This window comes from Haemorhous mexicanus, chromosome 2 (assembly GCF_027477595.1).
Source record: "Haemorhous mexicanus isolate bHaeMex1 chromosome 2, bHaeMex1.pri, whole genome shotgun sequence".
Lineage (NCBI taxonomy): Eukaryota > Metazoa > Chordata > Aves > Passeriformes > Fringillidae > Haemorhous > Haemorhous mexicanus.
This window is the reverse complement of record NC_082342.1, coordinates 25,978,799-26,006,737: the sequence shown is the minus strand read 5'-3', so window position 1 is coordinate 26,006,737 and position 27,939 is coordinate 25,978,799. Positions and strand designations below refer to the sequence as shown.

At 38.7% G+C, this 27,939-nt stretch overlaps 1 protein-coding gene across 2 annotated transcripts in view; it reads left to right on the top strand.

The window, feature by feature from the left end:
• NME7 (NME/NM23 family member 7) overlaps nucleotides 1-27,939 on the top strand; it is an 89,718-nt gene that overhangs the window by 35,637 nt on the left and 26,142 nt on the right. For both annotated transcript variants that reach the window (XM_059837962.1, XM_059837963.1), the window contains 4 exons: nucleotides 92-197; nucleotides 12,970-13,034; nucleotides 13,840-13,908; nucleotides 17,547-17,648. In XM_059837962.1, the coding sequence (XP_059693945.1) occupies nucleotides 92-197; nucleotides 12,970-13,034; nucleotides 13,840-13,908; nucleotides 17,547-17,648 (342 nt within the window). The remainder of the gene's footprint in view (nucleotides 1-91; nucleotides 198-12,969; nucleotides 13,035-13,839; nucleotides 13,909-17,546; nucleotides 17,649-27,939) is intronic.

The window sequence follows — 27,939 nt, the reverse complement described above, 5'->3', positions numbered from 1 at the left end:
TGGATACTTCAGATGTTGTTGTTACTCATGATAAAAGCTGATGTGTGCACCTAGATCGATCTAAAATGTGTTTAATTACAATTGTTTTCAGGAGCTGGAGTTGTTCTTTCCCTCCAGTGGAGGTCGTGGACCAGTCAGCAGTGCCAAATTCACAAACTGTACTTGTTGCATTATTAAGCCTCATGCTGTTAATGAAGGTAAGCAATGCAGATAGCAGAGGATAAAGCAGTATGTGTCCCTTGTATCCATGACCATTCCTGTGCCCTCTTTTTGGGAGAAGGAGACTATGTGAGCACAGGAGCACAGGGTGTATTTCACATGGAAAAGCTTGCAGATACCTTGTCTTTCATAAACATTTAGTATTTCTGCAGTTCATTTCCACGAAGAGTGAGTGGGTCATGTGCTTTCCATGCAGATACCTGTTCACTTCAGAATAAGAAGGGAGAGGCAAAAAATAGAAAGACTAAAACCTATGTGAGGTGTGACATATCTTATTGTGACAGCTTCCCATGTCCTTGCTCCTATCTGCCCAGCACAGTTACCTGCTGGAGGTTAACATCCTCCCAGGAGAGTGAAAGCAGGACACCTGGCCATGATCCAGGGCCCTCCACTCAGGCAGTACCAGATCAGATTAAAATGACTCACAAAGGGGGATTTGTGCTGTTATGAATCTCGTTCTGCTGAATGCGGTGGGGATGGAAAGTAGGAAAGGCTCGTTTATAAAAGTGAGCTAAAGACTTAAAGCATTTGGTGGATTCTGTGATACTTTCTGTGCTGGAGAATGTCCTGGGAGTTTGCCATATGAGTACTGGAAATGTTTAATGCTCTGCTGTTACCATGCAAAAATAACCTCGCTTATGTGTCCTGTACTTAGATTCAGGAGCATGTGTAGGAGCAGTGAGTGCAGTAAAATATTTTGACTCAGGCACTGAAACAGTATTTTTGAATGCAGAATAAATATCACCATGTGAGAGCATAGAGTTTTTTCTTAGTAAGATGTAGAGCACACTGCAACATTCTAATCACTTATTTGTGGATAGCTTAAATTGAAACAGCGTAAGTGGCTGGAGCAGTTTCCAGGCCTTTCACACCTCAGGTGGGATGTCCAGAGAGCTTGCTGAAATAAAAAAAAGGTTTTCACGAGAAGGAGTTTCAAGGTTGCTACTGATTATTGCTTGTTATCTCTTCCAGACCTTGCATGATATCTGCTGCTGATAAGTCTGCCATGCAGCAAAGACACAGCGATGTTCCTTTTACAGAAATATGGGCAGCAGCTGGGACTATGATTTTACCCAGCTACATGTTTGCAGAGGACAAACCTTTCTGTGGCAGGATTGTTAGGGTCCTTCATTTGACTGTAAAAATGGCAAAGTGGATGGCTTGGACTGGTTTTTTTTTAGACTTAACATAAAATTTCTATTACATATAGTGGTTCAGACTCAGGTTTTCTCTTCCTATTTTTAGTCTTACTCATCTCTGTAGATTTCAGTGTGCTGTCTGTTCCTTTTATTTCTGGAACTTCTCTGAATTTTTCTGAGTTGCCAGAAGACAAACTGTGACCCTATTTGCACATCCCTCTGGGTGTGTGAGTGCCTGTAGGAGGGTGAGGGTGGTGAGGAGAGGAGGTATGAATGTAGGTAAACAAAAAATGTGCGTGCACATCCAGCTTTGCAGTGTGAGTGCTGGTCTTAACGTCCCCTATATAGTCCTTTTTCTCACATCACAGAGGGCTGGAAAGTCAGAGTACAGCTGCCAAAAAGCAACTAAAATTTGAAAGACAAAAAGTGTACCTTGTGTGAGCGTTCTCCCTCCATACAGCTGTGATTACTACCTTTAAAAATAAAGAAATCAGAACTGACTTTTCTAAGTCAGCAAACTGTTTTAACGCTCTGTTGTGGTTTATCCACAGCTGGCCACCAAACCCACCACTCGCTCATTTCTCTAGGACTGGGGAGAGAATTGGAGAAGTAAAAGTGAGGAAACTCATGGGTTAAGATAAGGATAGTTTAATAAGTAAAGCAAAAGCTGCACAGTGGAAAAAGGGTTTGGCAAAGCCAGAGACATGGAGAGAAAATCATGTGGGTCAAAGCATCAGAGCCTCTTTTGCGTTGGAGTTTTGATTTGTGCTCTACAAATTTTCAGTATTGAGTATCTAAAAATAAACCTTTTTGCAATTTCCTATGCACTGCTGAGGCTTTGAACTTGGCTATCTAATTACCATGTATATAAGCTACTCATTACATATTTACAATTACATGAAGTTCCACTTACGTACTTCAATTTATATGGAGATCTAGTCTTTATTTCTGTAGAGACATTTGGCTGAATTAATTATTTGAATTTTGCTTTCTGGCCCTTTTCCCCGGTGTTTGTTTTTCCTACAGAGTCTGTTACATAACTGATTCTTAGAAAGAAAAATCTTCCTGATTTTCTGTCCTGGAAGATGATTTGCTTTAATGGCAGCTGTAAACTAGGGTACTTTTCAGGATGTGTTGTTCAGAATCTCCAGTTTATGCTAGTTAATTCTTGGGCACAGTACTCTTAGGAAATTACTTCCATTGCCACAGGTGGTTTCTATCCAGTGATAAAGTAGAGGAAAGTTAGTGTTGGTTTAATCTCTGGCCTTGCTGCCTCTCTCCTGATGGACATACAGAAGTGTCTGGTCCTAGGCAGCCACAGCAGCACAGCCCAGCCAACCACAGCAGGACCTGGTGCAGTGCCCAGGCACCTGAGAATTCCTGTAAGCAGGAATGTCAGCATGTCTGCCAGGCTGCAGGGGAACCCTGGCCTGGTAAAGGGTCTTGGGGGACTACGGTGAAGTTTAACCTCAGCTGTCAAGAGCGCTTGTAATGTTGGCATTGCTGGCCCTCTAGGAATGTGTGCCGCGCATGTCTCTTAAAGAAGTAAGGCCATAGCTATTGTGTCAGTTTGGTGTCAGCATAACATCTGTGGAGGATCAGAAATGGGTAGGCCATGGAAGGCAGTGCAGCCCAGAGCTCTGGACTAGACAGCTTTAGGGAGCTCCCTGGTGCATGCTCCCAGAGGAGATGGAGAACTTCCCTAGCTGGCAGCAGTGAGGTAGTTGTATTTTAACTATGAAGAGGCTTTGCAAAGCAGTGCAATTCCTCTTCACTGAGAGCTAGAAGAATGCAAAAGCAACCCGATGCTGCTCCAGGCAAATTTGTTCTGACCAGGGCTACATCAGGGAGACATGATGCGTTTATCCCCTCTAGAATCTGTTAACTTCTCAGTGTCTTTCAGTTTCCTCCTCTTCTCCTGAGACCAGTTTTTAGTCAAGGAGGATGGTAACTAGTAAGCACAGCTCTAGGATTGTATGGTTAAGTTGTTTAACAATTTGAAATTTTTAATGTTGGTCTGTGTTCTGTAATCCTCCTGCTTCTTGTGCTTCTGATACTTGAGAGACAAGATCATAGTTGCAATCACTTAAGCATTCTCTTTTTGTAATTCCCTTCATATTAGTAGATCTGGAGGTATTGGCACTAGTGCTCAGAAGCCAAACTTGTAAATTCACCATAATGGGTAAACATCAGTTTACTGCCCTTAGGACAGTTATGATTTGACTGTTTTGTGAGCAGAAATAGCACCCTATAGATCACTGGGTGGGATTAACTTTTAATATTTTTATGTGTAACAGTTTAGTCATGTTTGCTGTAGGAAGTAGACTTTGGTATTTTGTGACAGGTTTAAAGTTTCTTTGATGTGGCCTTTAGCTTCTTCCCTGGAAAATTAAAATTCTATTTTAAAATAGAGTTGATCAGGCTATAAAGACTGAGGTCAGAAGCGTGTAATATGCAAACTGAAAAGGCTGCCTAAAGAAAAGGAAGCCTCTGTGGTTTTGAGAGGTCCTGGGCATGAGACTGTCTACCCAGACAGGTTTGCTCTCCTTGTATGTGTTAAGCTTGAGATTTTGTTCTAACATTTCTGCTAAGTTAAATCCTTTTCCCTCTTAATTAAAAAAGATACAATGCTGTCTTCCACAGTATTCTTCAACTAAAGAAAATTGAAATAGTAGAAAATAAAAGGAGCAGGAATACCTTCTTGCCAAGTGGAAAAGATACTGTGTGGAAATGTGGTTTTAGACCTGTTCTGAGTGGATGATAAAACTTAGACCTCTTCTGTATTAACTTAGTAGCTAGTGGACGGCTTTAGAAAGTTGCAGAACTTTACATTCATTAACTAAATGTTGCATGACAGGAAATCATAAGAATCATATTTCCTTCTTTATGCAAAGGCAGAAAAATTCCAATTGAGAGAGTAGTTTGTAGTTCCAAAGACAAATCTAAATGTGACAAAAAGAATACCAAGGATGGTAGTTCAGTCTCAGGCAAGTACAGAAACAAGGTTTACTTATGTAGAATCTCAAGTGAATTTGCTGTACAAGAGAGAGTGAGGAAAGGACTGTAGAGCATGGGAATCCAGCATTGTAGTGGATTATCTGACTGCAGACAACTGAAGAACTGTCCTGACACACAATACACTTGTTGCTCTTTGAAAGAGAGAAGGCATGACTATGAAAATGTTCAGTTCACCTCTGTATAGTGCTAAGTGTACTTACATGTGTGTAGTTAGGAAATTGAATAAGCTGGAAAAGGAAAAGAGGATTGTATAGTCGAGATGCAAATCTGTTATCACTCTCAGCACTACTTATCTATTTCATAGTTTTTTCTCAAGGCAATTTGTATTCATTAGGTATAAAAACTCTGGAAATTGTTTGCTTTTTTTTACTCTTTTAGGCATAAGTTTGAGTAATTAAGTATTTTTATTTTCAGGAGACCTAGAATTAGAAGAGGGTTTTCAGAAAACTGACTTGAGAAAAAATGAGAAGTGCAATTTTCTCATAAGTTACCTGAAAGTACATCTTCTGTCTGCAGATAATAGGAAAGGTGAAGTGCAGATGCTGTGGAGTTTACCCCATTGTAGGCAGAACCTTTCTTTGGATTTTGTCTGCAAGACTGAGTGCCAAGGGACATCAGTGCTAGCCTTAATGCACTTAGCGATTTGAAGTGTGGAAGGAATTATTCTTTGCAGATAGAATATGGAAGCGAAAAAAAATAATTGTGGAATGAACACAAATCTTTGCAGATACTTCAGAGTGGATGGTTTGAGATGTGACCTCAGGGTATTCTCACATGCAACATGGCAATCTTAGTGCTGGAGTCATGTGAGGACTAACTAGTAAAACACTGCTTTCTGCTGCAGGCATTCTTTTGTAGACAGACTTGCCCAGGGAGGAGAGGTATTTTATGCCGAATGAAGTGCAGTTTGTTTCTTGTGTTTTCCTCGAATATATATACGATGTAGGATGTTGAAGCATTTGGTGGTGTCTGGTGGTGCTGGGATTTTTTTGGTTGGTTGGATTTTTTTCTCTTTAGAGAAGCTAGAAAAAAGTAGTTAAAGTGAAAACAACCTACTTTGCCACTTCATCACTGTTTTTAGAATAAAAAAAAAAAATTAGCTTTCATGAGATCAGTCATCCATACGCTTCCATTTGTGTTGTTAATTCTTTGCTGTAGTTGCAATGATGGATATTCTTGGATATTCCTTGAATCAGGAGTGTATAATTTCATTGAAATCACTCAGTGGTTGATGGACATTTATCAGCATGTCTTTGGTGAAGGAAAATATGCTATATCGATCTCTGAATTCTCCAAGTATGCTTTCTCTAAAGGAAGGTAAAACAGTGTAAGATAGCAGTGTAATTCACTTGGTTACCAGTGCCTTTGTGAAAGTTCTTTGCTGTCAGGAAACCAGAATTTTCCTTTAGTGGAGTAATTTGTATGTTTAGATCTTTCCAACATAGGCCTCCGCATAGTTTTAAATGTTTCCCTGAATGCTGGGCTGGACATGAGCATGTCAAATTAAAAGGGCTTTACAAATGAAGTCTTATCAGGCATCCTGGGACCAGTTCTTGTCAATATTGTCATTAATGGCTTGAATAGGTGAGGACAGAGCATGCTTGCAGTGTTCACACATGGTACCGAGTGCCTACTGAAATTTTGAAGGATGTGAACAGAACATCAGAACATTCATGATGAATTACAGAAATTATGTGATGCAAAGATGATGAAACTGAATATAAACCGCATAATACTGCTGTGGAGAAGAGAAAATAAATGCAAAGATATAAAAAAGAGAAGAATTGGCAGAGATTCAGGGAAAAATTTGAGAAGTTGTTGGTATAGTGATGAAACAGGCACAATCTGTGTTCACTATGTATCCACTGGTTCTGCTTAATGAAAATCCAACTAATTTATCATATCCAGTTTCTGGGCACTCTGTTTCAAAAAGAACAGAAAAAGAGAGCAAAAGAATAAGAGATTTAGCCAGTTAAAGCTTTATGGGTTTAATTTATTTAACCCGAGATAGGAAGGACAGGGATATACAGCTTTCTATAAGTACATTTACAAAATAGGAGCATATTTACTAATTTAGAAAAAAGAAGATTTAATGTAATCATTAGAAATACTTTGTAGTGTATCACTGGCCTGATGTTTGGTGATGTAATGGAACCTGAAGTTACCAGAAATTTTTGAGAACATTTTAGAAAAATGAAAAAAATGTGGCCATGCCTAATCTAACTCATTGTACCTTGGAGCAAAAGGTAAATATATTGAAGTCTCTTCTTTTACTGCCCTTTTCAAATCAGAGTGTCAGGAGAAAGGCAAGATACTGGATCTGAAGACAGCCAAGGTACAGAATATAGGAATATGTAATAGTCTTTTGCCAAGTGGAAAATAATTATAGAGCTTACAGTGTATTTACTATTGTTCTAGAACGGTGAGTTGATGAACTTTTCAGATTGTAGGGGATCACATGAAGATGTTAACCTCCAGAATTTAATCAACAGTGAAATAGTAAAGTTATTGTTTGTAATTATGGGCTAATGCACATTCCAAGGAGTAATTTTAACCACTTCCTCTCTGTAGTTGTAACCATTAATGAGAAGTCCTATGCACAGTGTTCAACAGGGATAACCAGAGAAAAGGAAAGAAATGTTACTAAGATTGTGAATGGTTTGAATTGCAATACTGGATGCTTTCATATAATCCAGTGGTACAGCCTCAGCTAAAATATCATGTTAGTTTTCTCCACACTTTAAAAATATGCAAAAATAAATGAAACTTGTTGTAGCCATAGAAATATTCTACTAGCCAGAATGATTGATTGCCAATAATCTTCTTAAGTTTAAAGAAAAATAAAATCTGATTGGATATGCTAAAGGAGTACAAAGTAATGAACATCATGAAAGAAAGAGCAAATCAAACTGGGTATTTCTTTTGAAACTTTCTCTTAACACAAGAACAAAGAAAGACAGAAAACTGAGCTTTTCTGGGTTTTGGGTTATTTTGCAGATTTGAGTTCAGCATAACTGAACTCAAAATATTGCACAATTGCAATTTATTGTTGCACAAATATTGACTTTTCTTCATAATATTGCTTTCTTCTCCAAATTCTCTTCTCCGATGGTTCACACTGCCCAGCCAAATTGTTGGATACTTCATGTAGTCTGGCTCTGATCTTTGCCTTGAATTTCTCTATGGCCCTTTGTATCTGAGTGCTGAGTGTGACTTTTCCCATCTGTTCCCAGGCAAGAATTTCCAGAATACCTTTTTTTCCCTATGGATTGTCATCATTCTGCATCTTATAATGCTCTGTCTGGCATTCACATGTGTGGTCTTGCCTTGTTCATAGCAGTTCAAAAAGTTACAGCTGAAATTAAGCCTTTGAACCTTTCACCCCCTTTGAATCTGTCAGTTCCCATTCTCAGATTTGTTACATACTTGGTCATTTTGGTTTCAAGACCCCCTGAAATTTAATATCTGCATGCATAATTTTTCTTGTGCTAGCAGTATCCTGACTTCTACTTTCCAGTAAGGCCGTGGTGATATCTTTGTTTTCACTCCTTTAACTTTCAGTATTTTCAAATGAACATTTTCTGTAAAGGTTTTCACCAGTGCTGCAGTGTTGACAAAGTTCTCCATAAATGTCTAAAACTGCCCTTCAAAGTTCTGAAGGTTCTCCTTTAATACAGTACCTAGACAGAAATGAGGGATAATGGAAAATCCTGGACACTATCACTATGAACAATATTCTCTCAGCATTTCCTCACATGCTCGTCTCTCTCCCATCTGTATCCACGGGTTTTTTCTTTCCCTCCTCATCACTAGCCTGGGAAGCTTTTGAGATCCCCCTCTCCTTTGCTGGCCCAGAGTGGGTCACTTAGGAGACCCTCTGTCATTCCCTGGTGTGCCAGAGCACAGGTGCAAAAATGACTGCATATCCCTTTTCACACAGTGCACAGTGGGGCTGTGAGACCAATAATTATAGATTATCACCATGACCAAACTTTTGGAAAGTCTAAAAATGGTGTTTTTATGCTGCATAGTAAAAATGCCTAAAGTTGTGTTATTCCTAAGTAGAAAAAGAAGAAAAGAGAGAGAAACGTTGTTCTTCAGGGTATAGGTTGACCAAATGATAAGAAGTGCACTTTTTGAGAAGGACATTTGTCATTTACTTACTGCCCAGTGTTTTTTAACGTTGTCTGAAACAAAGATTAGCAAGAACTTCTACTGAAATACATTGCAGGAGGGCCCAACTCTAAATCCCTCTTTTCCATCTTCTAGAGTTCAAAAAGGACTTTGCTTGGAGTCAAGTCTGCGATTCTCTGGAGTTTTGAAATAGGACCTTACCACTTGGCAGTAAAGAATCAGATTATTTCATTATCCTATGAAGCAAAATTGCATTTCAAAATGTCACAAAAAGGCATGAAAGTAAATTGCTACTTTTAGTTAGTGATATGTTAAGCACCCAGTACAGGTTACTTCTAGAAATGTATTACTGGATGAGGTGGATCATCTGTCTGATCAGTCATGGCAGGTTTTATATTCATGTCAAAAACCCCCTGATGTTTAAGAGGAATTATTTTTAATTATTGGAAGGATTTTAAAAAATGACATATGGAAGCTGAGATGAGGAATCTAGTTCTTCCCTTGCTTTGAAAGCAGTCTGCTATCTTGCCTAATGAGCTTTATTTAGAGGAATGGTTAAATTAGGAAACAGGTCAAGAACAAATGGAAGAGATTGTAGCATTCTTAGTCCTAGGTCTGGTGATTCATAGTGCACTGGGACTGAAAGATCCCAGTAGCACAGCTGCTGTGGCTCATTGATTAAAGTTAAAAGTGACTTGCATTAAACTGTATTATTTTATCCCAATGCATAATTCTGCAAACAGCAGTAACATTTTTCAGTCTGATGTCTTCCCTGCTACTTTCTGTTTCTTAATGAAGGACAATTTTCAAATACTGTATGTTGTAAAGCAACAACATGTAATGTAATGTAATGTAATGTTATAATATAATATAATATAATATTAATGTAACTGAGGAAGTCTTGGTACTTTTACATTTTACCTGATTAAAATATATTTGAAAATTATTTCTGTCTATATTGGAAGATTATTATGTCCTGTACAAGGTATGTAGTAATATAATACTGCCCAGCAGACAAAAAATGTGTGCCTGTGCTCCCTTTCTTTCACTGTTTTTGCTTGGATTAGTGTTGAATTCCCTCAGTTGCATTTAGTAATGCTTGGGATTCTTTTGTGCTTTGAGACTGAAAATTCATCATAACTGGTGCCTAATCTGTGGCTTTGATTTGTGTTCTTACTGTAATCACATTTTAAACATCCACTGACCCTGTATGAAGAGTCCTTAGAAAGTTGTTTTTTCACTACAGATTTGGATTTTAAAGTTGAAAAGAACTGTTGAAAGCTGCTGAAATGGCATTCTAATTAGCTCATATTTTCCTGAGCCTTATCTGCCCCCAAAGAAAAGAATACGTCCCAGTTCAATCATGTAACTGGCTGAAAGCCTCAGATTCCAAGCTGAGCCTTGAGCTTGCATTCTTCTGTTGCTTGGGGATTGCCTTTGTGCTTTTTGTTTCTATTTTGGTTCAGGTAAAATTTGGAAGGAAAGTGTCCCTAGGAGAAGTGATACGTGGATTGCCTAAACTGGGAGAAGGGAGAGCAAGTCACTGGATCTGTGGATCTGTGCTGTTACTGGCAACTTGCTTATGCTCCTCTGCCTCAATTTCCACATCTTGGAAGTGGTGCTAACATCCTGCTTTGCAAACATAAATGAAATCTCATGGCCCTTCTTCCTCACGGCACTTTGCGTTTTTTGGTTGAGATGTCTATCTGTCTGAATGGTGGTGACAGTAAGTCCTTTGGTTAAGCCTTTTGGATGTTGCAGACATGGGCAGTCTGTCCGGAGCAACAAAGTGCTCTGCTGCTCTGATGAGTGAGAGTGAGCTCAGAAATACAATATAGAGGAAAATCTTGATAGATTTATCACAATTATTAAAGAAACCTTGTATTAAAGACCTTTATGCAAGTAGTCTTCCTACTTTCATTTCTATTGTTAAAGGAGACTATCCCCTCTCTACAGAAGAGATAGGTCTTAGTGACTTCAGTAGAGAAACAGCTCATAAAGCTGAATAGAGTCCCCCTTTGCTTCTCTTAAACATGGATTTTATTTGTAGGTTGTAAAACTGCTGAAGACAAAAGTTCTGTAAAAAGCAGATCTCCATAATGAGGCAGAGTGGAAATTTTCCAGAGTAGAAATTCATTTTGATTTAGGTGAAATGTACATCTTTGAGTTAAGTCTGCAGCTTGCAAACATAGCTGTTTAGTCTGACTGCCTGTTCTCGCAAAAAGCCTGGGCTCGGAGAAACTGCTTCAGTTGAAGGACAGAGTGAGCAGGGCAACATGACCCAGGAGTTCTTTCTGATAAAGAAGAATTAGCAGCAAATGTCACTTGAAATCAGTAGAATGAATATGTATGAACCTATTGTGAAATTGCATGCATATGTATTTGAGAGGGATCCTTTTGGATCTGGAGTTCCCAGAGGTAGGCGTGTCATTTTAGGGGAACGATTGCCGCATGCGTCCAGCACTGTAATAAACATACCGGCTTTACAACTTTCTCAAAAGTTGTGGAGTTTGTTTGCACCACAAATCAATAATACCCCATAAGTTGATGTATTTTAATTAGATGCTTGCTGGCTTAGAGTGCCTATGCAAGTTGCCCATTCTTGACTGATAAAGTGTAAAATAGATATCTGTCAGGCAAAGCAGCTGTCTCTTATCTTTTTCATAGCTTTTTCCCTGCAAGTGACAGTGACCATTTATCTGCCAGTGCCCTTTCTTCATCTTTGCTGGTTTCTGGTGAAGCAGTTGACCAGAATGTTTTCTTTGAAGATTGAGAATGAGGAAATGTTTATGCTGTTTCAAATATTTAATTAGTTAATTAATTAAATTTATTTATTTATTCAATTTATTTATTCATTTCCTGTATGTTTCCCAGCCAGTCACTTGATCTCTTTACAAAATGCCCATTCATCTCTGAAAACAAGACTGAAGGCAGCGAGGTGGACAAAAAGAAATCAGAGCTTTGAGTTCTCTCTCTGATGTGATCTTGCATTTCCTGGGCAAACCTATCCAAGACCCTTCATTTTGCTATTGCAACTTTTTTTTTATCTTAAAAAAAGGTGGATTTTTTTTTTTTTCCTCTGGGTTCACAGGAGTGTTAAAAGGAAACTTTCACCAAAACATGGTGGAACAGTATAGTTGGACAGGAATTGTATTTGCCTCTGCTTGTTTCTGTGTTTTCTAAACACAAAGAGCTGCATGGACTGAGTATGCACTGAAATCTCAGATATTCCCTTCAGTAGTTGTAAGACTTTTGGAAGAAATATGCAGTGTTTTGTAGAGGGAAGGCTTTTCTACACAAACCTTAGAATGAAAATATGATAGCAAATACTTCAGCGACATGGGGGTTTTTATTAATTTTCATTTGAAAACCTTTCAACCCTCAGTCTTATTTACTCAGAGCTACCACTGACCTTTAAATATGGTAGGAAGCTCTCCAGTCCCATGGCACAGGTATTAGTAGGCTGTATCTCGAGCATGCTATAACTTCCATACTAGCTTTGTTTTATTCTCATCTCCTAAATTTATGCAGTGCTAAATATCCTGCGATTGAAAGACTACTTAATAAAAGGATCTAATGACCAGGAGTCACATCCTGCTGTTGTCATTCATTACAGGGTATTCTTCTATGATTAATTCTTTTCTAGATAAATGTCCAGAAATTTGTATTTTCTCACAAATTGTGCTAGAGGACGGGCATTTGTGTTCTATAAAAAGACAATGATTCTGTGAAATTCACTCATACAGAGAGTACTGTGCTTGGCTGACATAATCTCCAAAATTGCCTGATCTTATAAGCACGGGGCAAATCTAAAATATACATTCAGTGGAAAATCAGTGGTTCTTGTTTTCTGAAGTTCCATGTTTTGTTTAACAATATCATTCAGTCTTTGAGGATGTGTTCTGGAGAGAATAAACAAGCAGTATCATCAGCAATAGCATATATGTGAGCTGTAAACTTTGAAGGAATAGGTTATTTTGCACTAATGTGATTTTCCCATAGAAGACATGAACTCCTGTGCTAGTTTATTTGTTATCATCCTGCATTGTTTCTAGCTTAAAGTAGGACCTGCAAAAAGAACAAGGCAGCTGGTGCTCTGAATTGATGACTGATTCAGCATCAGTATTGCCAGTGGGTCTTCATTAAAAATATAAATCTTGGTCTTGCAGCAACTGGGTGTTTTGCAGTTGATCTGAGAAAAGCAAAGGCTTCACTAATTACCTGTTTTGGTAGAAATGCTTTTCAACATCTGCATGGAGTTTAATTATTTGAAACCATCAACATGTAAGCTTATATAGAACATAGAGTGTGTGAACTCAGACCTCTTCTCTGCTTCCTCTCAAGCAATACACAAATACTGCTTTTTCAGTTTGAGAATAAGCAGTATAGTGGCATAATACCTTTCAGTTGTAAAATCTGCTTTTTGAGATTGAATACTATATTTTCCATGTTTCTTCAGGGCTTTCTGGAAAGATTATAAAAGCCATCCTCAAGGAAGGATTTGAGATCTCAGCTTTGCAGATGGTAGGTTTCCTTTTGTGTGTTTTTATGATAAACAGAAGTTGGAGTAGTGCTGTATGCACATCATAGCAGTGCACAGGTGTCTTCCTGCAGTATAAAACTTTTGTGCAGGCTCTGGCAATGTTTTGGGATCAGCATTGTCTTGGTGATATTTGTGTTTTAGTATCTGACTGATCAGCTAATCTGTTTCTGTTTGCTTGGTGACCTTGAGCCAAGACACTTTACTTCCCTGTATCTGAGTTTCCCTACAGTTAGCAGGGGAGGTAATTATATCTGTCTCTTCTGGAGCAGTTTGAGATATCTTTACAAAATGTACTAACTAAGATTAATTAAGCTATTTTTAATATCCTTCCTTAATTTTTTAAAAATATATATTTAGTATGAATTATGGGAAATGCTTTTAAAGGTACTTGAGGGATTTTGACACCCTGAATACCCTCAGCAGTTAAAAGGATTTGGCACAGAGATTGTTCCTAAGAGTCCTGCCCTTCAGTTGTGGTGAAAGTCTCAAGATTTGACATTCTCCCGTCACTCAAATCCCTATCACAAATGAAGAACAGTCCCTTTCTTAGTGGGATCAGCCACTAAGATCACCATTGTCTACTTGTATTTGATGTGGAAAAGGTACTGTGTGCTATATTGCCTGTGCCATCACTAAGTTGCTGACAAGCTTCATATTGCCGTAGTAAAGCCATTCCTTTTACCTAGTAAAAGTTAGAGGATTCTGAATGCTTGCTGATTAAGAATGGGTGTCTATGTATTCCTGTTGTTATTTAATATAGACTGGCTAACATTTTGGGTTTTTTAGTTCAACATGGAGCGTCCAAATGTGGAAGAATTTTATGAGATTTACAAAGGCGTTGTCCCTGAATACCTGGTAAGCATAAGTTTAACAAGAATCTGTTTAAAAATAAAATATGCTCAAGTGAGGAAATCACCACATTTCTTATTAGTTGGGATTGTGATGTGGTTTCTTTTATGAACCTGGTATTGAACAGTTCTAGTGTGTTCTCAAATAAATTAATTCATAGTGAGAATTGTGTTATGTGTATCATACTCAAGGAGAGTCTTTTATGAAAATTGTTCAGCCGAGGAATTTGTAAAATACAACAGAGTCATGTCCCCGGCTTCTCCCAGAAAAGTTATTGTATTGATGTTGAGCTATGAGACACCTGTATCTTTGTTTGGTTGGATATTGTAAGAGCGGCTTGGACCAAAATACGTTTATCACTTTGTTTACAATGAGGCTGCTGTGTTGGAGGCTTTCCTAATGACATCTTGAACTATTCTTTGGTTTATTTATCTGACTTTCATAAATATTCAGAAAATTTAAGAAGTTAGAGATATGCTGTAATCCCAGTGCACATCTGAGATTCTCTACAATATTATGCTTTCTTATACAGTCATGTAAAACTTCCTGGCTGCAGATAGAACAATGCGAATACAAGAAGATGAGCTTGTATTTCTGGATCACCTTCTCTCAGAGGATTTTGGTTCATTTTACTCATAGTAATTTTTACTTTACTGTCTAATTTACTCATAGTAATGAGTTTAGCTTTACTGCCATGCTATTTTGTGTCAAATTATCCTTAATTTTTAAAAGGCTACATTATTGTAAGTTTTCTACATATTTACGAATATTACTCTGAAAATGAAATTTTTATTATTGTCTTCCTCCTTTATGATTGTTCAGTCTAAATTATTTCTACAGGGTTTGTAGATTTGTCCTTAAATGGGTTAGGAGTGCTGTTAATTCACTCTCAGATTGGGGAATACTCATAAGGTCTCCTCTGAACATCATTTTTGACAAGTACCAAAGGGAGATTTGACAGGCATACTTGTGAGTATGCGGCAGAATTAGAAATGGAAGTATCTGATCAGTATTTCAGGATCTGAGGAGTCCTGTAGTGCTGCAAAAGCCTCAGCTTTGAACAAAATGGGAAATTCTCTGCCATTTTCTGCTCTTGGGCTGCACAATCTCTAAGTCTTTAACAAGTGGCAGATTTTACTTGTATAATTTAATTGGAGAGTTACTCAGAAGGGAAGGTGACATATAAACAAGGAAAGTCAATAAATAAAATGTGTTGTAGGTGATGTCTAGAAAAGTGAGAATCTGGGACTCCATCCTGCAGGTTATGTGTGCTGGATTAACTGAGTTGAAAAGAAATCAAATTAATATTTTTTTGCACTCAATATCTGAAATGCAGGAAAACATAGAAAAGCTAATCATTATGGTAAAGGGTTCTGGAGAAGGCACACATGGGAACAGCAATGGATATTGTCAGTGAAGTCCAAATAGGAAAGTGTGTTACAAAATAGGATATTGGAGAAAGAATATGACCACTTCTATATGTGACTCAGAACCATCTGTTTTGATCTAAATTTTATTTATCATTCCAAAATAACTCAGCAGAAAAGATACTAGCATCCAGAAATCCCTTTAAAAAACTGCAGTTCCATTTCTTCTGGTTATTTCTTGTGAGTCAGATAAAGGTTTGACATTGTATATAAAGTACTCTGTGAAAAGAGAAAGCTGTACAATTGCCCAAAATTTTAGCTTTGTTAGTATCTCCTACATGGGATTTTACGTACTGTTGCTTAGTTTTTGTGCTGGTTTGCTTTTATTTCCTATTCTAGCCAGAATAGAAAATGGGGGAAAAGAAGTGAGATTATTTCAGCTTAGAATCTGCTTTATTAATCAAAAATCATTGAGCTTGATTCACCTCCTGGAATGGTTCTGACTGACCACAAACCATGCTATTTGATTAATAAACTATTTGCCAGAGAAAATTTGATGTAGCTGTAACTGGGAGCCTCACCAGACAAATGTTGCCTGCTATTTAGACTCAGCTCTGGACCTGATGAGGCTGCGTAAGTAGATCAGGCTTGTCTGACACAGAACCACCTGCCTCTGTGCTGTACCTGGTGGCAGCTGGTCTTCAAGTCTCAGCTCTGTGCAGTAACGAAGGAGTCAGGAGCCACTTCCATCATGTTGTTCACTGTTGCTGGTGGGATGTTTGTGCTGAGACAGAAACAATAAAAGAGAGAGGAACTGTTTACTGTTTCTTAGCAGAATGAAATATGTGGCTCTTTGACCTGTTTTGAACAGAGGATCTGTTGGTGATAAAACAGTTTTTGGAATTATAATATTTATTTATGTTGTAGAGCATGAAGCTAGTCTGTGCTTTTTTTCTTGTCCTTAAGGAATACTTCTACTTAAATTTCCTAGGATCTGGTTGATGATAGAGGCACTGGATAAAATTCAGAGAGGGGAGCTTAGGCACACATTCTCAGTATGGAATCCAGTATGAGGATAGCAGCTTTTGGAACAGTGCTGCTTGACTCGGAGTCATTGTGTATTTATTTTCTGTCACAATTCATAGAAGGAAGAGAAGGACTTAGTTGTTGTTTTCCTTCTGCTCTTGCCTCCACTCTGTATATTTTGCCATGGTTCATCTTTGATGTGCCTGTGGCAGGTGGGCATGATTGCAGAACCTTGTTAGTCCTTGCCTATCCTCCCTTACTTTCTGTGCATGTTTGTCCTTTTGTCTTTCTTCATTGGTTTTGATTCCTTTAATTGTCTTCATTTGTTTAAAACTTGTCTGTCCAGATTTCTAGACAATTATGAAATTATAAGGCCATGTTTTAAAAAAAAATAAGTCAGACTAGAGCATAAAAATAGAGTCTTTCTGCTTGTGAAACCTATACCTCTAATTAACAAGCTTCAATTTGGCACTAATGCCCAAAGTTAATTTAAGCTTATGAAAACTAAGACCCATCTGCATCACCCACACAGAACTCACAATGTCTCTTTACTCTCCTGGAGACTCCAGGGAAACAGATGATTTCACTGTAACTGAGATCCTCATATTAGTATGTCACAAGAATGTTGCCAGACCCTTTCCTTAACAGGTTATGCCACAGGCACAGATTCTGTTGGCTTGTGTGTTTCAGCTTCTGTGGTAATCTTTGAGGAAAAGACAGAGAGAGCCAAAAGCCCAGGAGACATTTTAATGACTTAAAGCCATTGAATGAGTGTATATTTAAAAACAGATATAGGCTCTGTACTGTGCTTCTGGTAGGGAACACTGCAAGGGTACATTGCTGCCTGTGGAACTGGCAGAACATAGCTGTTTTTTCAGGTTTAAAACCCAGCAAAATGCATTCCAGTGATTCAGTCTAGTTTGACAAGTTATGAGATGCTGTCATGGAATCTAGGTCCAGATCAATAAGGATGTACCTACAAAAGAATTTAAAGTATTGTGGATGCTGTTATATGCTATTCAGAATCCTGTTGAAGCTGAATATCCAATTTTTCTCAATTTCCACCTTCTAAACCAAGTAGCAAAATGGAAAACATTATACTAATGGTATCTGTTTAGTGTCCTCACTTTCCTAAATGCATATTTCTTAATTGTTCCTGTCCTGTAAGTTTGGGCTTTGTTTTGTGGAGAAATACAACCCTTGCTAAAGCCCAAAGAGTTCAACTTTTTTTCTGTCTTCGTTCTCTTCCAGGAGATGGTTTCAGAGTTGTGTTCAGGCCCTTGCATAGCAATGGAGATTAGACAATTTGATCCTTCAAAAGTGTTCAGAGACTTCTGTGGTCCTTCTGACCCTGTAAGTACTTTCTTGAGTGATAAATAAAGCATAAAAATTTGATGTGCTAACTGAATTAAAATGTCAAAGTGTGGTATGGCTGCCACATGCCTGCTGCATTCATTAGAAATATGTCAGTATTACCTTATTATAAGAGGTCAAACAGTGACCTTGGTGAATCAATTTGCAAATTCTTTAGCAACCCTTCTGATTTTACCTAAACCAGATTATAAAATACTGTGATTACATTTATGTGAAAGGAGAGCTATCTAGGCAAAAATCTCTGTTAAAGGATTCACAAATATAAGAATGCAAGGCTTCAGGGCCCTGGAATGAACAGTTATTTCTTGTGGATGCTAGTGTAATCACATGTTAATTCACTGCAGCCTGTGGCATTCTCCTAGGATGAAACTGAAAGGAGAATGGGTTCCTTTGATTTTTAGAAGGAAGCAAACAAAAAAGTTTGTCAAAGTTCTCATACCTGTTTGCATCTAGCTTCTGTTTTTCGTTTCTTGAGGTATAATTACTTATGTGTAGTACTGTGTGCAATTTGAAGACAGGTGTAAGTACTGTTCAAAAGTTTTGCAGATTTCTGTTAAACAGTGAAGGCTCCTCTGCACACAAGAACAGTGAGGTGAAAGGCGAGATGGAGGCAGTTAAGTCAGGATTTGTATGTTTTTCTTGTTATGATTTAATGTTTTAGGGACAAATTTGAGGAAAGTCACGAGTCTTCTTGGAAAATAATCACACAGATGAATGTTTGAAGGGGAGAACAAGTTATTCAGGATATGTTTTTCTTCAGATCCAGTGCTTTCACTATAGAAAGCACAGGTTAAAGGCATTATCCAAACCTTTATTGCCTTTTCTGTTTGGTAACATTCAAATATTTCTCTACTGAGTTAGCATCTTGTAAACAGAGCATAAGCCATTTATCTGACTTAGTTTTAACTGTAGGATGGTATATCAGCAGTAATGTACACAAGATAGTTGTTTGAGTTTTGTTTCAAATTCCATGTTTAAGTTTACTGGTCTTTAAAACATTCACAGATGCAGTCATTTTATTTGTGCCTATTACATCCTTTTCATGTGTCTGCTTGTTTAATACCTGATACATTAAGATCAGCCTATGCTTGCAAACATCACAGAGGCTTTTATTTATGAAAGACAATAGTTCCTCTATAAGAGGAATTTCATTGTTTTTTCTTACTCACATGAAAAACTGTAATAACTATGCAATGTGTGTAAGCAGCTATCAATGAGCTGAGGGATGTATAAACTGATTGATTTTCTGGGTAACAGAAGAAAACCACAGAGGAGGGAGCTAATTTCCTGTCTCCCAGATCTCTTGCTACTCAGTGACCATGTGATGATGTTTGTGTTTCCCTGGTAATGGTTTAATGTCTGACTCATAAAGTGAAAATGAGTACCTGCCTGCTTCTAGTGGAAGCACAGACTGTAAGCTTTGGACACTGACTTCAGAGCAGTTCCACTAATGGTATGTTTGGAAGACAGGCAGCTATGTTATATTTCTGTGCACTGTTTTCTGTAAAAATTGCAAATTAATTGATTCTCCAAGCACATAACTGCAGATGCTCTCAAGACTAATCGTTGCCTGAAATTAATCTGTCCCTTCAGATAGTATTTTTAGCTTGTCCCCAAGGATAAAGGGGCTAAGGTATCTTGGCTTTTGTCATTCCCAACTGGAATTGCCAGAGAAGCTCACAACTGCGCTTTGTGGTTACAATATTTGTCTAAAATAGGAGTAGCAGAAACCATAACAGCAGTTTCATTACCGAATGAGGTTATATGCAGACTATGAAGATAATTTGGACTTGATTGATATTCTAGTGGTTAAGGAACATCTAAGTGTCATGCAAATAGTACATTATCATCAAGAGATCTGGATCTCTATAACTTGTCTGTTTACATATGCTAGATTCTGATGTGTATGCAGTCTGTTCAAAAACACAGAAGACCAAGTTCACTACAAAAATGGACCCATTTGGGTCACTTTTGCTCCTGTTAAAGAGTATCTTCTCTGCCATTGAAATCACTGTCATTGCTTTCAAGACAAACTGCTATTTCAAGTGAGTGAAGGTGTTGGAATTTGACTTATATAATGAATCTTTGCCAATCACCTGTTCTGTTAATTATATCTTAAATACATAACAAATGTAATAATTACTTTATGGCACATCAGATATCTAAACTTGGTGTGAATGTTAACAGCCCTTTCAGTCTGTTCTTGGTTTTGCAGGATGTTTAGGGCTGAAGAAAGAATTAAAATTCTTTATTTTTGAGGATTAGACTTTATTAAGATAATAATTTATAACAAGTGTATAACACTAAAAATGAACTGGAACTCTGGGCTATTTTCTAAAAGCGGGTAATAGTTTCTTAGCACTGCAGGTCAGTAAAGCTCTCTGCCAAAAATACCCTTCATTATAAACCAGCTTATAAATAATTTATTAAAACCTCTTCTGTGGTAGTAGGGAAGACAACTAAACAAAAACCTGGTTTGAGCCTCTTTGTAGTCATGTGTGAAGAGCCCTATCGGACCTGGAAAGCAGGTGATGGGATAAAGATACTTCTCTGGAAAGAACTGTGCTGAACGTGCTCACTCCCAGAATTACTGTGGTCTGATTGAAGGGCTCAGTGTTGCAGATTTCCAGCTTGTGGAACACTTGTCCCCAGTAGATAGTAAATGCAGTATGATATATGGCTTTCTGCAGATCTTGCTGTTCCTTGCATCCTTCTTGCATGCTGGCACTTTTCTACTGAGTGTCTGCCTGGCTCACTGTGCTCTTGGTGAGCTGTCAGCCTCTTTAATCACCAGCTGCTGGAATGCAGCTCATTCTTTTGTGTTATTGGTGGTCACACCTCAGGCCTTTCTGTAGTCCAGTCATGATGCTTGTTCTTGTCTTTCAGTTGCATTCTCCAGTCAGGTCTTAGGCTCCTTCTATGCCTTGCTCTTGGTGTCCCTCTTCCTCTCTGTCCTGGTTTGCCTCTGTGGCTAATATGTGGGCCTTAGAAGTGGAAGGTTCTCTCCACATCTGCTGTAATAAACAGCTGTTTACTCTTTGCTTATTTTTGCAGTACCCCGTAAAAGGCCAGCAGTCATACTAATGCCCATCTTGAAAATGTTTATTTGCAATGTTTGTATGAGCTGTTTAAAAAGGTCTCTGAATGTCACACAAGACTGCAGCTTTTCAGGGAGGGAAGGCATCCTCAGACTGCTGTATACACGGAACTGTAAGGTTTGAAATGCTGACATCCTATGAGCAGCTGAGAACTTTTGTTCAGATATTTGAGTTACAAATAAAAATGGGGTTTATGATCAGATATTTAAATTACAAATAAGAATGGGGTTTATGAAATTACTTCAGGTCCCACTGATTTTCATGGTGTGTCTGGATCATTTAAGCCCTTTTTTAAAATACACTATCAAATCTTGCTACGCAGGTTCTTAAATTACACATTTTTTGCTGGGTGCTAGTTCACTCTGTTTCTACTGGTGCAGTTGAAAAGAAAGGAAAAAAAATTGAAAGTAAAAAAATTTCTAAATTTCACCTATGGCAAAGAGGTAGCTGTTCTAGAAAGCTAGGAAGAGGACTTAAAAAGTTAATTAAATCTGATTCTTACCGAACACATGTCTTTTCAACTTTCAGGACACACTATTACTTGGAGGTAAAAGTTACTAACTGGACCAAAGTCTGACAGAAATGAAGTTGTGTTTCTCTTTCATTGTAAAGAAATGAAAATGCTTGGAGGAGTAGGGGTAAATGCAGTGCAGTGTGCATTATGAAGAAAGCTATTTTAAGTTCAGTAAGAAAGAAAAAGAAAGCAACCTATTCTGCATTGATTTGGCTTGCTTTAACATGGACCGGGATGTCAAATCTGTAATGGAAAACCTTGGAATAGGAGGAAGGTGGCCAGGGAATCCTGTCACCACTTGAGTTTGCTGGCATTGCTATTTCATTTCACTAATGTTTCTATATTTTTGGCCTCTGGAGCAGTTAGAGACTTTTTGCTATTACTTAGGTCTGAAGCTACAGCTTTAGTTTTCACATCTTTGTGCAGCTTCTATATTGAAATAACTGCTTGGTACCATTTTGTCATGGAGTTGTCAGGATGATTACTTAGTATTCATAAAACACTTGAAAAATGCTGTAGAAATTAAGGTGTGGGTTTTTTGTTTTGTTTTGTTTTTCAACTTTGTTCATATTCAGATTAAAAAATTGGTTATAGTACATTATTCCAAGAGTCTGCATCAGCTACATGTTCCTGGCTGACTGCATAAATTTTAGTATTCCTAAGAGCTTTTACTTGGAATTGGCAGTATACTAAATGTGACTCAAGTCCCTTCTGTTGTGAGATATTATTAAAGCGATGAGATGTGCTGCAATATTCCTGCATCCTGTGGACTTAAAGGGGATTTTCATACACTTGCATTAAATCCTAACCTGCATTCTTTTTACACTGGGGATTTGCACCTCTAAGTGTAACAGTGTATCAAGTCATTTCTACTTTTGCATGAAAGAGCTGAAAGGGAGATTAGATGTTTTAAAACAAAGCAGTGAACTGAAAGAGCTAGTCTGCTTTAGCTTCATTCCTGACCTCACTGTGTGACCTTGGACAAAAAGTTCAATATCTTTCTGCCTCAGTTAATCACGTCAGTTAAATAGGGATAGCTATGAGCCAAAGAGCACTGTTGCTGTAAGATTTTTGTTTTTATAGACCTCCTGTGAATCTATAGCAGTGAAAACCAGATATATGTGAGGCCTAGAATGTTCATGTACATTCCTAGAGCTACATTATCAGAACAACATTTTCATATTGCATCATATAAAGAATAGTTCAGTGGAAGCTGTAAAGGAATATAAAGGCTATTTTGGGCTTCCAAGTGCTTGTTTTCTGGTAATACCTCTATAGCTATTTCAGTGTGGATTCTCCCTATAGCCTAGTGAGCCCTGATGAGAGTGTTGACAATGAAGTACATAAAGTCTTTCAAGAGAAATAAGAACTGTTTTAATCTAACTCTTTAACAAAGAAGATTTTAATATAATTAATTATCTGCTCAGATAGTCTGAGTCATGTAATAAAAATAAAAACTTTAATTCAGATACAGACTTTTACCAACTAGAGTAGCAAACTGACCAATCAATACCAGTTACAATATCCTGCTGTTTAAGCCAGCAATGGGAAAGACATGATTGAATTGCTTAGATGTTATTTAGGATCAATCATCTGACTCTGTCCTTTCAGTTTTTAATTTCTACATTAACTTCTGCAGGTGTGATGAAAAAGTGTTCTAGAGAGAGCTAAGGCTCTTAGTTGGGAGACGGGGTAGTTTTTGTCTGCAGAGGTACATTCTTCCCTCTAGTGCAGCCCCCTTTTTCTGAGCTGGCACTGCTGATTCCCAAAGCCCAAGGTATCTGTAGGTTCAGGATTTCTCCTGCCTTTTTCATGTCACCTGTTTGTGCACATGCAGGGGATCTAGAAGAAAAGAAATGCTGAGATAGCTGTGCTCTAATGACCCATAGCTGCAATGTGACTGCAACTAGGAGTTGTCACCACTGTTTTAGACTGTCAGTATATTGGTGTATGATTTGAAATTTACCTCCAACAGTATTACAGTTTCTTGCCAGAGACAAGCCTCTGTCTGTGGATGCCAAACACCACTCCTGTGGCAGTGAGTTGCTTTCCCTGGTTTAAAATGCATGGAGTCTGCACTGGCTGCACCCAGAACAAAACTGATAATTATCTGTTCTTCCTCTCAAAGCTCTTTGTAGCCCTGGGAGCAGCTGAGAGTCAAGAATCCAATAAGTAATTTTTACAGGCATGAATTCAGTGATCATAGTAAGTTCTATTGATGTCTTTTTTGCTTCTGAATATGTACTGCAGAGGTCTGGCAGGCCTTGACACCCACCCTACCCCTGCTGCCCTATTTGCTTTGATCACATGTGTGTGTGCTTTGTAGTGGCATGGATGATCTGCTTACAGTTTTGAAGTGACCAGCTTAGAGCTGTGTTTCTTGCAGACTGTTTCCTCCAAGCCACTCTTTGCAGGTGATGGGCAGGCGTTTGATCGCAAGTGGGATTTCAGCCCAAGGGCAATATGTCTTTGTGCAGAGATTAGAACAAAAATCAGAGCAGTAGTAGTGGAGGAGCCCTTTACTTGCAAGTGGTTTGCTTTAGATGTGGCTTGTTGCTGCAAGGTTGCTGTCATATGATGGCTGTTCAGTGTCATGTGGAGCTGGAGCTTGTAGGCTCACTTTAATTCTTGATGGCTAGATTGAAATTTGCTGTTATTAGCGGTGACTGACAGTCTCCATCAGGAGACTAATATTGACAGAGCCCTCAAGACCTAACTCTACTTTAAATCCAGCCTGATTGAGGCATGTTGGCAAAGTTGCAGTTGGAAAAAAAACACTTTTATCTGCCACTCCTTGTCTGCAGCTCCAGAGCTACTGAACTTGAATGTGTTACCAATGCAACTGTTGCTGCCTAAAGATATCCTGGATGTGAGCTCACTGGACTTGAGTTCAGTGGTCCCAAATTCAAGTAATTTGGTAAAATAGTTAATAAAAAATACTGCACTGTCTATTACCAGGCCCAGTGCCACCACAGAGGCATGATACTGGAGAGTCTGCTGCTTTTGTCCTCTGGACAGAAGGTGTTTGTGCCCTCTGGGAGAGGACTGAGAGTATATTTGCATCTGATTTCCAGTTGCTGCAATGCCTTTTTTTATAATTAGCTGACTACCAAAACCCCTCTAGCCTATGTAGTAGGGGTTTTTTTTGGAGTTTCCTTTGCTATCTGACACTATGATATTTTAGTATCCCCTGATGACAAGACATGTTTTAAACTGCTTTCTGGACATTTGCAGGAAGTTACAATATTTGGTCAAAGATTCTGTATGTCCTTCTAGAAAGTAGCATGAGCTTCAGAAGCTTCAGGGTTCCCGTCTGCATTTCTGTCTTTCCATTGTGTCAATCTGTCTCTGGCTTGGAAATGTTTCTTTTGGGGTACCTCTCACCTCGTTCCAGGCTGGAATAACTTGCCCTATTTTAGCAGTAGGAGTGAAACTTAACATGAGCCCAGAGACTGAAGGAAAGCAGGGCTGTGCCACAAAGCAATTACAGCACTGGTTACTGATCTTCCTTGACTTGCTGAACTAGCATGGAGACCTCCTAGTTACTCTCCAGAATGGCTAATGTGCCAGAATATCCTGGAGCTGGATGTTTGGGCCTTTTCCTGAAAAGTGTCACAAGACTAGTCATTTTGGTAAGGGTTTAAGTTGAACCTAGAGTATTTATGTTTTAAGAAAACTCAATTTTTTTGTTCAAGACCTTGGTACTGATTAGCTCTGCAGACACACAAAGACATTTAATATGATCTGAAATCATAAAGATTACATCTGTATGTAGGTGGGAATGAAGACTGAAAGACTGGCTTAGAAATCATAAAGGCTCCCTTTGCACTCAGACTGAGCGCAAATCAAAGTAGTAGGGGTGTGTGTGTTAAAGAATTGGTTATTTTAAGCAACTGTGATGAACACAAGATTCTTATAAATGCTGTAAGTTACATAAATTTGTCTATTCAGCCTTCAGGAGGTGGGGTTCTTCTGATTGCGCAGAGTTTTGGTAATAACTATCCATCTGCAGGTCTTTTTCTGCAAAATGAATTCCTCCATACCCTGTTTGCATTGGATCTTCCTGGTAATGTTCTCTCCAAGCTTTGAATAAATGGCCTGCTTCAGGGTGGTGTTACAGATTTAGTATCTCATACTGATGGCTCATATGTTATTTTAAAAGTGACCACACAAAGTTTTAGAAGTGCTTGCCTAGTTTCTTTCGGCATTTGCTTGGTTTGTGTCTAAATAATGCAAAATCAATACATTTCAATACATCATATCTGCTGTTTGGTTACAGCAGACAGCAAATCACTCTTTTACCTTGGACAGCAATGTTTTTGAATATATAAAATACCAGAAAATAAATATTCAGGAAAATAAACCAGCTTATATCTTCAGTTTTTCCTTGCAAGAAGGGAGCAGTGTTTCCAAAAGATACGGCAAGTTCTGAGGTCACTCTGTCTGGGAAAGAAAATTATCCTATTACTGCACTAAACAACTATTTTCCCCTTTAGTTTCTTAGCACTCTGGTCATGGTGACCTTGTGTGTTTGTAGAATCTTTGATTTGAATAGATTAAGAGCGTTTGCTTACATGTGTGCCTCAGGTTTTTGTTGACTGTAGATAGCCTTGTCCTTTACTAGAATTCGTCCCAGCCTCTGGTTGGAACATATTGGTTATGTTGTGCTGTTGTGTGCTGTTGCAAATACTTCACATTATGAGTGATATTTCATTTTTTAAAAATTAAGAAAATAATAAAGGTAGAATTTTTATGAAAATCAAGGTAGAACGTGGTAGAACAGCAAGTGCTTTTTCTAGAGCTCTGTAAATGGCAGCTAGCAAGAGACAACACAGAAAGCTGCTTGATGAAATTGTGCAATAGAGAAAGTTATAACCATGTAGAAAAAGGGCAGTAGAACAGTTAACATCCACACAACTGATGCCTTAAGTTTTAGCTTTCATATTTTCCAGATTCTGTACTGCATTAGTATATAACTCTGAACTTCATATAAAGTGTTAGCAAGTTCTCCTCGGTTTAGTTAGACAAAACAATCCTTTTCCAGCCTGAGAACCAAGGACACCATTACAGCTTCAGGCTCAAAAAGTATAAACAACGGCAAATTGAGGAGAGCAATCTGGAAGGATGGGACTTCATAACCTGCAGCTGTAATGGGACAATTAACCCCAATATGTAAATGGGCCAAAACTTACAAAAGTGTGAAAAAGTGTGACCTGTCATCCATCTTGGGTATAACCTTAGCCTTGTACTGCCCAAGGTGTATTCTTTGAAGTCCTTTTTAATAAATACCTACTTTATTCCTTTAACACTGTCTAGCCTCTGTTCTAGGTAGCCTCTCAAGGCATCACAACCATGATGATGTTGTGACTGTGAGTATCCTGAAGTTGGCTGTAACTGTCCTGGAAAGTTTCAGGTTTTTGTCAGCAGATTATGAATGGTGAATTCCTAGAAGTGCCTTACTTACTTTTCTCTTTTCCTTGTCCCAGAGGACTTCTTGTTCAGGCTCTGCTTGGTCAATACTATCAGTAGTAGAGCTAGTAACAGCCAAAAAAGAAAGGAGCTGCAGATCACAGTGTATCTTAGGTACTCATGATGATAAATTGTCATATGAGAGAAATTGGAGTTATGGAGAAGATTATTCTGGAAGGTATTGAAAAACACCTGAAAGACAATGCAATCGTTGGTCACAGCCAGCATGACTTTTTTCAGAGGAAAGTCCTGCTTATCAAACCCCATTTCCTTTTATGACAAGGTGACCCACCCCGTTGATCAAGGGAATCCAGCTGGTGTAATCTTTTTGGATTTTGGCAAAGTTTCCGACACTGTCTCTCACAGGATCCTTCTGGACAAGGTGTCCAGCATACAGCCAGATAAACGCATCATAGGATGGGTGAGCAGCTGGCTCACAGGTTGGGCACAAAGGTTAGTGACATTAGACTGGTGACCTGTCACTTGTGGGGTTCTGCGGGGCTTCATCCTTGGCCCTCTGCTCTTCAACATCTTCATAAATTACTTGTATGTAGGGCTGGAAGGGATACTGAGCAAGTTTGCAGATTATATTGAACTGGGAGGACTCAAAGGTAGAGACCCCACAAAGAGACCTTGATAAATGAGAAGGCTGGGCAATCACCAACTGTATGAAGTTCAGCAAGGGAAAGTGCTGGATTTTGTACCTGAAATGGGGCAACCCGGAATGTACAGAAAGACTGGGAATGAGAAAGCAATGGGGAAAACAGTGCCCTGCAAAGGGACCTGGGGGTCCTGGTCGATGGAAAGTTGAACCTGAGTCAGCAGTGCCCTGGAGCCAGAAGGGCCAACCCTGTCCTGAGGGCATCAGGCCGAGCATCACAGCGGGCAGGGGAGGGGATTGTCCCACTCTGCTCTGAGCTGGGGCAGCCTCACCTGGAATATTGTGTATAGCTCTGGTCACAACATAAGGAGGGTATAAAGCTGTTAGAGAGTGTCCAAAGTAGGGTAATGAGGATGGAGAAGGGCCTTGAGGGGAAGCCATATGAGGAGTGGCTGAGGTCACTTGGGCTGTTCAGCCTGGAGGAGACTGAGGACAGACCTCACTGCAGTTACAGCTTCCTTGTGAGGAGGAGAGGAGGAGCAGGCACTGATCTCTTCTCTGTGCTGACCAGTGACAGGACTTGAGGGA